We start from the raw sequence: 13,690 nt of genomic DNA, 5'->3' as shown, positions 1-13,690 counted from the left end.
TACCTTCATGATCATAATGGAAGTGATAAAAACAGAGTTACTTTATTTTCACAGTGCAGTATCTAGTCTGCAGACACAGCCTTATTTCAATCAAGCTGATTAATGTAATTATGGCTAAAGAGAAACAATTATAATAAAAATCAACAAGCAAAGCACAAATCTCTTCCTCCCCCAATCCAGGGCATTGAATTTTATTTTCCTTCAAGTTTGAAAGAACACAAAATGTATCTACATTGAAGGTAACATGGCTATGAAAACTAGTTAAACCATCAGCTAGTTTGTCTTTGTTGGCCACTCCACAGATTTACAGCGGAACCTCCAAATAAATCTTTGTACAGGCCATTTCAAAGGAAAACAGTATCTCTCCAAATGACATTTAGCCATGGAAAATTAACAATGAAGTAATTTACTAAAATTATGAGTTTAGTACTAAACTAAACATTCCAATTAGCAAAAGTGAAGTTCTTTTAATCTGAGATGAATGGGAAGCTCTTCCAGCTCTGGACTTATCTACAGGGATGCGAGTAGTGAGGTAGATTCTCTTCAGATCAGTGTGGGAGCATAAGTGCTTTCATATCCCTCAATGAACTAGCAAACACAGTCAGTAGGTGAATACTATAGAAGGTAACTGACATGTTTAATAGACACAAAACAACACTGTGACACCAGATTCCCACACGGGGGTGAGGTTCCTACAGTCCCAGATAGGTCTAGGCACAAGAATTGTTATAAAAATCATCACTCTCCAGAAACAGCTGGTAACAGGTTAAATGACATACATTTAATGATCTTTATGAATATTCAATGCTCAAAGTGGAGCAAAAAGGCAAATGGCAATACACTGCCTTAATCCAAAAATATTAATTCATATACCCTTCACACACACACACACACATATATATATATATACACACATCTACACACACATACACAGGGAACATCAGAACCACATTATACTTCAAGACAAAAACTCATGGAAGAAGTGTTACTTGTGAAGATGCAGCTCCCAGTCATGACCAGATGATTTGCAGTAGCTGTGTTCTAACATGCCAAACTCAACAAAGGCATGTCAGTCTGTTATTCCAGCCTACCTTCTTCCAGCATTTCCCTCTCCTGTTTCTAGCATTATGTGCAGCTAAAATAATAAAGCCACTGCTGAACTTCAAAACATTTTTCCAGTGATGACTTAGGAAGCTCAGGCTGGGTTGGGACAGTTGATAAGCATATTGAAGAAAGGAGACGAGCCCTTACTCATTCAAGGCTCTCTGCCCCATAAAGACCATACCTCTCTTTACATCTCTCTCCCATGACTCACCTTCAAGTATACATGCCCACAGCACAGCGTGGATAGAAATTTACTACAGTAAGAACTACAGCTAACAGATTTGGAAAAGGGAAGTGAGCACCAGCTTACCACAGCCAGGATAGAGGAATGCCCAATACATAGTTTTGGTACAGAATTCTTTCTTAAAGGTACAAAGAATAATCAATTTTTGCAAAGGTGTAACAGACACACTCTACAACTCTAAGCAAACCTCAAGCATCAAATGCCACAAAAGTAATGTATACAGACTTACATGATCCTCTTAGGTACACTAATACTACATTTCCCAAATTTACTACAGCCACATATTAAGAAAAAATACTTTTTACTAGTCGACAGTATTTTCTATTACAGTCAACTACCCTCAGTTAGGTGCAATTATTTCCCCCTACCCCATCAAGAAAAACATCTTCAATCACAAAAATTTTGAGTAGCAGAAAAGGAGAATCCAAAACACTAACACCTGCTTTCATTCATTCTAGTAGGACAGATTTATACCTAACAAATTATTTTAAACAACAATTAAAAATATCAACAGCTTATAACAGAAGTGTTTCATTTGTTGAGTTGAGCACTTTCCTAAAAGCTTTATCATCAGCTACATCTGTTCTAGTTAAATTCCCTGACTTACGGAACTGAGACTCATGCACTTCAGAAAATTTTACCCAAAACTGATAGAAAGTGACAGAAAAAGTCACTGTGTTTTATCATGATCAGTAATAGGAAGCTGTGCAATTCTGGAAGGATAGGAGCTGGTCTGTAACATAGTCTCCTTTGGTGATGAAAAATTCTTATGTTAACAGGTGTGTTACAGTTTGTAGCTGGAAAGAAAAAGCTTTCAAGAAAAATGGAAAGCCAAAAAGCTATGCTAAATTGAAACTGGAACCCAAAATACTCATATATACTGAACAGAAAGACACAGATATAGCTATGAAGAGAAATGAAAAACAAGCTGAAAGCTGAATTCTTAAGCTTTACAGTAGAGAAACTGCAATAAATACCTAGAAGAAAAGTTTAAATGCTCTGAAGGACCTTCACTTATGCCCCTAGGAGCCTGGTTACCAACCAGGCACAAGCTTTAAATACATACATGTGTACGTACAAATGACCATTTCCATGCATGCAGATTTACAGTGTATGCCTCATGTAGTAGTTAAGGTCACATATACTTCCACTGCATTGTGGCCATGTATACAGCTAAACAAATGCTGCATTTCTTTGGTGCATCTGCTTCCACGTATAAGGAGCTTGTTCACAAATGCTGCACCCAGGAAGGGCCCAACGGACAAACACCTCCTTGATACCAGCAAACGCTGTTAAAAGGAGCATGGTCCCTGGTGATGAAATTATTGTCCTTCAAATTTTAATTTGTCCTTGAATGGTTATTAAAAAAGTAATAATAAAAAAACAAAACAAAAAAAAAGCATAAAAGTTTAGGTACTCAAATGCACTTTAAAGCAATCTTGAAAATATAAAATCCTTTGAACTATCAAGTGCAAAACCAAACAAGGCACAAAATGACAATCCTGTTTGAAAATTATTAAAAGGAATACTTTCAAGTTTCTAAATCAAACATTTTATCACAAACTAAAAATTAAAAAAAACAAAAAACAAAAACAAAAAACCCAAACAACAAACCAAAAAAACAAAACCAAACAAACAATCTGTCCAGTCAGTACCTCTGTTTTTAATCTTCAGTATTCTAACTGCCTGGTTAAACCAGCATATCCCAGAACTGTCATTTGGGGCTTTTTTTTTTTTTTTTCCCCACAAAGGTTAGTTTACTAAAGATAAAACTTCAACCAATGTGGAAAATAACTGTGGAAAATGTGTCTTGAAAGTTCTAAATAAAAAATAAATGAAAAGGTAACTGTCCCTTTCCTAGGTTCATTTCAAGACCAAATCATATATAAAACAGCATTCAAGAAGTCTGTATCGTTACCAGGCTGCTTAACCTCCTGAGAATTTCCTAAAATTATACCTCTAATTTAAGATGTTATTTGTTTCCTAAAGTGTGTATATATATATATATATATATATATATATATGTATATATATATGTTTCCTAAAGTGTGTGTGTGTATATATATATATATATATATGCTTGAAAAGAATTCTTAAAAGCAGGTAAAAAAAATCTTTTCTTAGTGTGATACCCAGAAAGCCAAAAATACTGCAGGTGGTGGAAATGAAGCCAGGGTGGAAAAACACATTTATTGCTGCCCAGTTCCAAACACATACTAAAGAGTAATCAACCTGTGCACTCACCTTGAGCTTAAATCGTTAGCCAGCACTGGTCAGATGGAATAAACTCCTCAAAGTGTAGCAGTTCTTGCCACATTTGAAATAATATATGTATTCTTTGAATATTTCATGTTATATAATGAAATCAAATAACTAAATAAAACACTTTTTAGAGAATATGTTACAGCAGCATATACTGACAAATACTTAATACATACCTTCTCGCGTAAGAACTACAAGTAGGTGGAAAACAGTTCTCTAATGAGAACCACAGAAAAAATACTCTGAAGACCTAAAATGATCCAGCTACACTTTATATCTATTTATCTACTTGCAAAAAAACTCCTAAGAAACATACAGAACTGGAAGAGTAGCCTGAACAATTATTCTAAAAATAGAAACATATTCTGGTTTTGATACCTAATGAAATACCACAGTAGCACTTATTTCAAATAATTTCTGTAATGCTCCTTGTTTACAGCATCCGTCTTCCCTCTTTGTGAACATTTTCTATTTCAGTAGAAGCACGTCTTTTAATCTCATCAAAAGATGTGAAATTGTAAAGTGGAAGTCAGGAAAAAGTTACTTCTGGGAGATTTTCTAAGTCTGGGCAAGAGATACAAAGAACAGTCCAGGAAAAGTAACAAAACTCATCAACTGTGGGGTTTGGGAGGGAGGAGGAGGAGACAACCTATGAACTATCAGTGTCTTTGAGAAGACTACACATGCTGAAATACCCTAGATACTGGATTTACCTGGCAATCTGCAACGAACACTTCAAAAAGGCTCAAGCAGGACAGTTTAACAAAACTCATTGTCAAAGTGTGTCCAATAACCACAATCAAGTCTGTACACGTGAAATGGAAATTTATTTCAGAACACCTAGGGAAGACAAAATTTAAAAAATAAAAATAATTCTGAGAATATTTATAGAAACTAATGCTTCCCATGTGGTTTGGTTTACTCAACTTTAAAGTAAAGTTCAGAAAGTTGTGATAAACGCATAAAAAGTAAAACCATCAGGATTTCACTGTGCTTTGTTTCATGGACTCACTTAAAGCACTGAATCCACTGTTGACCCTAAAACAGACAAGGTCTTCATCTGTAAGTCTCTCTAAAAATCAAGTTTATTCCTTGTATAATGTGATAGGCACTGTCAAGAGTGATGATGTGATGGATTTAAATAAGAGGATTCTTAACAAGAGTTGTGCCACAACTGCATCATCTTACGTTGAAAGCTACTTTTAAACACACTTGCAAAGCCTTCTGCACTAGACTTTTGTGAAAATACCACCTCCAATATACCAATTGCACAAATCTTGAGAAAATGCTTCCAGTAAAATGAGAGCAAACATCAGAAAAAAGTTGAACATGTTTAGATTTAGATTTTCATATGGATTGAAAGATGATATGCAGAACTAAAGACACATTTTTAATCATTTAAGAATTTTGCCTAATGTTTTTGTTTTGCTTGTCTGTGGGATGCTTTGGTAATTCAAACAAGAGCTTGTTCTTAGAGGAAAACCTTGGGAATATTTACTTTAAGAATGTACAAACATTCAAAACAAGACTAGAAAGCTGCTAGCTAGCCCACATTATCCTGCACATGAGTATCTGCTGGCATCTTTTACGAAAATACATTAAGAAGGTATGTACACACTTTTTTCACATCATGGACATGAAAACACCCTCCCAGAGTCTTCCAGCGCCTTGGTAACTCAGCACCAGGACTCAGAACTAAACAGCTGTCAAACTCAAAAGAGGCACAAGCAGTAGTATTTCCTCTTGGAGCACAGCAGGAAAGAGAGGACACCCAATTGGCAAACAAGCCAGAAATGTAAGAGAAACTAATTCTTAACCAGGCTGAGAAACAGCCCCCTTAGGTCTTGGCTCCACAGCTAATGTGACATCACAGAGTGGACCACTGCCATGGGCTTGTGTGCACTGGCACAGACCTTCATGATAGCTATGGTACTATTATCTGAGTTCTTGTCCCTGTTTTGGCTGGGATAGAGTTAATTTTTTGTTGTAGTACAACCCCACCTGGCAATTAAGCATGACACAGCCGATAAGGATAGCTCACTCCCCGCCACCCAGTGGGATGGTGCAGAGAATCAGAAAAAACAGTAAAACTTGTGGGTTGAGATAGACAATTCAATAGGACAGAAAAAAAACGAGAAAATAATAATGATAATGATGATGATAATAATAATAGAATTAGAATATACAAAACAAGTGATGTACAATGCAATTGCTTGCCACTTGATGACCAATGCCCAGTCAGTTCCCAAGCAGTGGTCCCTGGCCAGCTCTCCCTCAGTTTATATACTGGGCATGACATCATATGGTATGGAACATGCCTTTGACCAGTTTGGGTCGGCTGTCCTGGCTGTGCCCTCCCCCTAACTTCTGATGCCCCTCCAGCCTTCTCACTGGCAGGGCATGAGAAGCTGGAAAGTCCTTGACTTAGTATAAAAACTGCTCAGCAACAGCTAAAAACATCAGTGTGTTGTCAACATTATTGTCATACTAAATCCAAACCACAACAGTATTCCAGCTACTATGAAGAAAACCAACTCTATCCCAGTTGAAACCAGGACAATCCTTCACAATAAAGACCCCCAAGATATCCAACTCTCACAGTCCTGTTGAGCCACATGGGAAATGCTTAAGACCCTCATTAACATGCAAGTAGCTGGGATGACTGTTTTCTCACCATGAACTTCCTCAAGTCCCAGTAAACTGGATCAAGAAGCAGCAAGAAGACAATGTGTTCCCAGGATAGATGATCCCAAGGGAGACAACACCCCTGGGCAGTCAGCTCAAACTCCTCAGGTAAAAGAGCAAATGAATGGCAGGAAGTTACTTACAAAGCCGGAGAAGAAGCAGGTAGTCTGCACAGCACAACAGGAGCAGGCAGCTCAGATAAGGACCAGAGCCACACAGGGCAAGAGTAATGACCAAATTTTAGTAACACAGTTACTGCAATAGAATATGCATTTCCAGATTTGCACTTTATTTGGTATCGTGTATACAGAGACCACTGTACTATAATAGCATGGTAATATAACTCACTTTTCTAACCAGGTGAGAATCACATTAAAGCAAAAAAGTTTGATAATTACCTTTAACATTGCTGTAATCAGATAGCTATTAATAACAAATAGTTAAGAGAGCACATACGCAGTCCTGTATCAGTAACTGGTCATTTATGCAAACAGTTCTGAGACCTCTGTGATCATCTGGTTCCTCTCCCTATACTCTCAGAGATGCCTGCTACAGATGTAATTATCCACTCTTCCATGCATTTCTATTCTAGAGTCACTGATAGCTTGCTCTATGCTCTTTAAAAACGATGGCTGCATTTATGTAACTAACTAATGAAGCTGCCAGAAACCAGCAGCTGAAGTGGGGGTGGATACCGCTGCTTCAAGACTGATCATTCCAGTACCTAAATGCACAAACTACCATCTTAGCATCAGCAAAGGCAAATATACCTCTAATGCTTGTTTGCTGTAGTATTCAGCCCAACGTTCAGTTGTAATCCACCAACACCTTCATCAAAGAGAGACAAAGCCTCAAATGAAAAATTAAAATACATTAGGAAGGAAAACTGACATAAAAAAGGAAAAGTAATTTTGTAGAAAGACAGAACATGGTTCCAGCACCTCCAGAGATAGTCACAATACCAGTGCACTGCAAAGAAAACCTCTTTGAGCATGAAGTTTGATCCAGACATTTTCCCAGGATATTTGCTGTAACATTTACTGTAACTACTGGGAATCAACAACAAATAGGTTATTGGCAAGCTGTATTATTTTAAAAAGTTATAGTAATGAGACTGTATTCTATGGTTGTCACAGAACTTTGTAAAATTAAAAAAAAAACCAAACAAACAAACAAAAAACCCCCAAAAACACCAAGGGAAAACAGATATGGTCATTAATGTGGACTGCTAGCATGTTCAAGGTACAATATCTTTTCTCAATATCAACATATGCATTACCAAAAGATCAAAAGTATATGGGGTGTTTTGTATGAATGCAGTTTTTCGTTTGAATGTAGTGTTTATGTTTAAAATCAATGTAGCAGCTTTTGGACTTGATTCTTATGTGTCGCTTCTAACTTGAGATATTCTGATTCTACAATATTTTCTCCCACACAAAGGGAAAAAAAGGCTACAAAAGAAAACCTCTACTAACTTAATATTAGAATAAATGTCTCAAATACACTGATAAATGGTCTTTAAATCTTTTTATGCTGCATTTGTCACTTTTCACTTTCTGAAGAAAAACCTCCTCTGATAGTATTTATAACCCCACACTGTTTGATTTCTGCTTGAATTGTTATAGTCACTTAATTCATGCACTGCATTTTGTCTAAATGGAACTACATTATTTGGGCTGTTATAAACAGGTTATAAATTACATAATGGTCTTCTGAAACCAGAAACATAATTAAAAAAAGAAGCGGGAGGGAATAAAACAACTGGTCTTTCTTTTCAAATGGTCCTCTATAGTTAAGTCCCTCCTAAACAGCAAAACAAGGAACAAGACAGCATCTCAGTTTAACTATATTTCTGCTTGTAAAGAATAAAACAAGTATGAGTCACTAAAATCAAGCTAATACCTTCATTCATTTAAAGACAAACATTTCAAAGTTTCAAAATTAGTGGAAGATAGAATGCTAGTTTGAAATATGGCTTCTGAAAGCAAAAGGCCCTTTTTAACCTCTACTGTTATTGATTTGGGGAGGCAGAAGTTGCTAACACCTAACAAAACCAAGAAGGCTTTGTAGAGATATTTTAGACAAATTTATCGGGTTTATTACACCTTAATCATTACAGCATCATTTAAACTGAAGGATAAATTAAGATACAGTTGAAAAATATATCAGAACAAGGATGAATCTTCTATAGAAAGAAAATGATCCAAGCAAAATATGATACTTCTAGCAGATACTTCCTCACATAGCACATAGAAATATACTAGATTTAGGCTGTGGTTCAACTGTTGCTTCCAGACAATTTGAATGTAAGGTGCTGCCAAGAAGGGTAGTTTGTCACTCTCCAGCCTCTTCATTCCTGGCTGAATGTGATCACTCCTCCCTTCTGATGTTCCTGCTCAGCAAAGCTTTGCTGTTGAGTACTGATTCAGCTGAAGAAAACACTTTTGGTCAGGTTCAGGTTTCAAGTGGATTCCACCCCTGCTCCAGCTCACCACTGGGCTGCACAAGTCCTGCAGAACAGGACAGCAACGGAAAGGAGCAACCACCCTTCAGTGAAAGCCACTATTTAGGTTAGCTTAGGGCAACTGCCAAATCACAGTCCAAGGACAGGTTTGTCTGCTCCATTCTCTCCATGTCTCCTCCAGAAGTGCCCAAAAACCTGTTATTAGATTCACCCTCTCAGCAACCCAATAACTAATTCTTTATTTAAAGTGGAGGAGCTCCATCAGCAGAGACAGAGAGAGACTCATCACCCCAGTCTTAAGTCATTTGGTATGTGGGAGACTCAACCTTTAGCCCTGGTTTCAAATCTGGCAGAACAAGAATTAAACTCTAGAAAGCCCAAAGAATAAGAATGGCTCATTGCAGGCTGGTACACCTTTTCTCATTCATTCTGACAAAACCCCCACCAAAATATTGCCCCCCTCCCCCCCAAAAAAAAAAGTCAAAGCTGTAACCCTCTCCTTGCCAGCAAGCATACTATGCATATAAGCTAGAGCAGCTTACTAGCTAACTCTAAATGGCAGCAGAATAAACCCTGTCAAGCACCCAGTCTTACCTATGCAAGATGAGCTTGAAAGATCAAGCATTTCAGGTTTTCTGTTCTTTGATTTCTTTCATCCTCACACACACAAAAAAAAAAAAAAAAAAAAAAAAAAAAAAAAAAAAAAAAAAGACCTTCTACTACACTTATTAGAAAATAAATCCAGTAAAAAATGATGCAGCAGTAATTCAACTCTTCTAGAGCTTTTCTGCTTCCATGAATTTTAATGGAATTGTTTCCAGTTTGTATTAGTCTTCAGCAACAGATATTAAATACAAGAACTAATGCATCTTCCCCAAAGCAACAAAGTTCATAAAAACCTTGTAGCACAGCAGGACTCAGTTTAATACTTACAAACAACAAGAGAACTTCAGGACAAAAGTTAAACTGGCTATGCATAGGGTCCTGGCCCCAGTCTTAGGTTTTGCACACATCTATCCGAGGGAGCAATTCCCCTTCTAGCACATAGAGTGTTGTTGATCTAAGGCAGGAATGAAAAAAACACACAGTAACAGTTTCAATCCCTCTTGCCACCAACTAATTTACCAACCCGTAACATACAAATCTGTTCAGATACAGTATCAAACTTCTTGAAACAACCAGCTACACAGCACAAACTATGCCAAAGCACAAATGCAACTTCTCTATCTGGACACCCTATTTTGCTCCTTCCCTTCCACACAGATTTAACTCTGGGGTAGCATTCTAAACTGTCATCTTATAGCAGTCATCTGCATCTTCTTGAAGCATCTCCTGTACTGGCAACAGAGTCAAAGATCCTTCTAACAGACAGAAATATTGGTCAGAAATCAGCAGCTGCTTTTGCAGTGCCTAAAACATTTTTTTCTTTTTTTCCATTCTTTATTATATAGACCTAGGGACTTCAAGAGGAACTGACAGTCAACACTGGCACCACTTTATTCCAGATCCCATAAAAACATACATTTTTTCCAAAAAGTTTATGTTTTCAGGCCCCAATTCTACCATGAAAAGATGAGCTTCTGGGCAGTCACATAACTCATTCTCCAAAACTGAAGAAAGAAAACAGATTTTTTTTTTTTTTTTTTTTTTTTTTTTTTTTTTTCTATACCACTTATGCTCAGTGCCTGTAGCCAGGATTTCCTGACACTCAACATCAAAATTAATTATAACCATACTGATAATGTTATCAGTTTCCTTCCCTTACCCAGAATTCTTCCCAAGAAGACAAACCAGAAAAACAAAATCAAAACCCCTTCCAAGATATGATCATCAAGGCAGAATCATAATTCTGCTACCTGATACAGTTCAGCAGGCATCACACACCCATAAGGATTTGAAAACAACCTTGTACAGACACAGCCCAAACCCATCAGAGTGTAAAATTAAGCTGCCAAAGTAGTGTGCAGTTTGGAAGTCTGATTAAGAACAACTAGTCCTACACTAATAAATAGTGTCCTATTACAGCATGATAAAAGCCTTCCCTGCTCTACCAGTAAAATGGGTGTATTATTCTACAGTCTCTTAAAGTACCTTTCTATTGTGAAGAAAAGGGTAAGATTTTTCACCTCTGAGTTTTCTAGTTAGTATCAACTATTCAGTATTTACTTTCATTTATGTGTTTACATGTGCTGTAGCCTACCAAACCCATTTTTAAAATGGACACCTTTCCCCAAGCCATTCAGAAAAACACTAATCCACAAAGTTAATTATTTTTTCCCGGTTTTTTTACCATTAATAGCACATAACCTCTTTCAGTGGCCCATTTAAATGTTTTTTTCCTGCTTAATGAGGGAGTGCCACAAGGGCAAGAGTATATTAGTATTAAAGAACCAGTGAAAATAGCTAAAATTATATTCATCATATTAGCTATCACCCTTTACCCTTCCTGGCAGTTGCATGCTTAATCTATTTTTATCTACAAAGATAGTTTTGCCACTAACCACAATATTTCCAGAGAAATAGGCCTGAATTTTAGTTATAGCATTGCAAGCAGACTTTTTGGGTATTGCAAAACTTCTTCATTACTTTAGAAAATGCTACTACTGAATGAGCAAATCCTTTGCTCCTAAAATGACTTCAGCTTAGGAAGATTTGTTAGACTGCATGTGTACATTGTATGTCATACACTAAGAAAACCACTGTTAAAAGTGTATCATAGACACAGGCAGTGTAGCAAATCTCATTTCTGTACAAGAAAAAATAATCCACCCCTATTTCTGCTTTTGTCAGTGATGATCTCCACTAAAATATTAATGAGTAATTAAGAAAATACAAGCAATTCTTCTTCAAGTACCACAACATATTTTAAGAACCTGAAAGGCAGAACAGATATGCCACATCCTTAGCCAAAAAACAAGTTCTTAAAAATATCCAGCCTGAACAGCATATGTCAAACACAGCAGCATCCTTTATGTAGAAACACTCAAGGCAATCCTTTAGCAACTTATAGCATAGCAGTACTGACAACATGGCTGCAGTAACTGTCATAGTTGAAAATTAAAAGACACGAGTAGAAATAAATATGCTTGCAGCAACACACCATGAATATTTTCATCTCTCCCTCCTTATACTCTGCAGTTTAAATTCTGATGCATGCAATAATATATAACTATGGTGGAAAGAGACTGCAGATACAGCTACTTAGGTTGCAAGATGTAAAACTCTGTAAACAAACAGCACATTGCAATTTACACTGTCACTTACCTCATAAGACCAAACACACTGAGTTCCTCCAAACCTTCGGACACACCTACCCACCTCCACGTCCTCATGAGTGGTGTACATTTCTTGAAGGCATTCACCTATATGTGGCACCATTCTCCTGAGAACTTCCCGGCTGAAGATCATTCCCGGTCCTCCCATACAGAAATTCTCTCCAGGCTCCAGCCCAAGTTTTCCAAGTTCTTCAATATTACCCAGACCAGTTTGTCCCAAATACAGAGGTTTACTGCTGTTCAGTGAGCGAAGAAACTCCTCCAATTTTTCACCTGAAAAAGAGAAAAGATTACTGTTATTTCTCTGCTAGTTTGCCAGACATCTCCCTGTACCTCGAGGTTTGGATTTGTTTGGTTGTTTGGTTTTGGTTTTTTTTGTTTTTTTTTTTTTTGTTTTTTGTTTTTTTTTTTTTAATATAACACGGGATTTTTAAATATATCACAGGAAATAATTTCCAAAGCAGTATCCTATACCTAATTGAGAATATCCTTAGACAAGTTTACCTTCATCAGATTTTTTTTTAAATTAATTAATATTACAAAGACGTTTTCATTCAGCCAAAAGCCAGAATATGGTAACAACTTCATTTCACCAGTGAATCCTGTTCTGTTCAGCCCTTAGTGATGGAAAGCACTCCCTTGCTAGGACAATCTGACAATATAGTTCCAGGCTGGGGAGGAAGGGGAGGGATATTATTTTAATAGGATTAATTTTTGAAAAGACGTGAGAAAATCTAAATTAACCAAGACAAATGTGTTTTATTACAGAGCCATTGTAGGAACAAGGTAAAATTTGGGGTCCTTCCAAAGTATTTCCAGTGCTACAATGTCTACACACTTCTTCAAACTTCCTACCTATTTAAGAAATTGTGATTTCAGTTCTACTTGAAATTAAAAGTTTCTGAGTAGATTTAGCTCAGAACCTTGGAGCCACTCAATGACAGATTCATTACAACTTGAAAATGTGCCCAAAGAAAACACTGACAACTTTTATGTCTGCAGCCGAATACATACATACATATATAAATATATATACGTGTGTGTGTGTGTGTGTGTGTGCGCAAGTATTTCAGAAACAGCTGACAAGCAAGCAGCCCATTAAACAACTCAAAATCAACTGACAAATAGGGATGTCCAGGATTACCTCCACTTAAAGTGCCAGCAACAGTGTGAGCAACCACGCTCACAGCCTTACATCTCCAGCCTCTCTTTCTTCCCTAAGAACAGGACACTGCACGGGTGACGGCTGCAACAAGCGCGGACCGAAGGAAAGAGGGCTGCAGAACATCATTTCCTAATTGCTATACAACTCGCACGGAAATAGGGCGAGGACTTTCCAGGGACACGCTGCAAAGGAGAACAAACAGCCTTCCAAGTGGCCTTCGGAGGCCGCGTCTCCTTAGCGTCTCGTCGCGAGCGTCGGCGACCCATCGCAGAACCGCTAGTGCTGGAAACACCATTTCCGAGGAGCACCGAACCGAAGCCTCCGGGCCGAGCCGCCGCGTCCCCGGCCGCCCCCGGCCCCGCCGAACGGCCGTAGTAGGAACAGAGGCTGGCGCCGCGCCTCTTCTTCTCGCTCAGCTCGGCCACTCTGGGGGCGATAAGCCAGGAGGCGGCGGTGAAGCCCAACACCAGCCCCAGCACCACGCTCAGCCA

At 37.8% G+C, this 13,690-nt stretch overlaps 1 protein-coding gene across 1 annotated transcript in view; it reads right to left on the bottom strand.

Moving 5' to 3' along the window:
• Positions 1–13,465, bottom strand: part of CHSY3 (chondroitin sulfate synthase 3) — a 157,107-nt gene extending 143,642 nt beyond the window's left edge. Inside the window, exons 1-2 of the mRNA XM_026866027.1 lie at positions 13,342–13,465; positions 12,024–12,307 (exon numbers count right to left, since the gene is read on the bottom strand). Coding sequence (XP_026721828.1) covers positions 12,024–12,307; positions 13,342–13,465 — 408 coding nt within the window. The remainder of the gene's footprint in view (positions 1–12,023; positions 12,308–13,341) is intronic.
• Positions 13,466–13,690: the final 225 nt, after the last annotated feature.

Source organism: Athene cunicularia (assembly GCF_003259725.1).
Source record: "Athene cunicularia isolate RWA chromosome Z unlocalized genomic scaffold, athCun1 chrZ_part2, whole genome shotgun sequence".
Classification (NCBI taxonomy): domain Eukaryota; kingdom Metazoa; phylum Chordata; class Aves; order Strigiformes; family Strigidae; genus Athene; species Athene cunicularia.
This window is presented reverse-complemented; position numbering and strand designations above follow the sequence as displayed.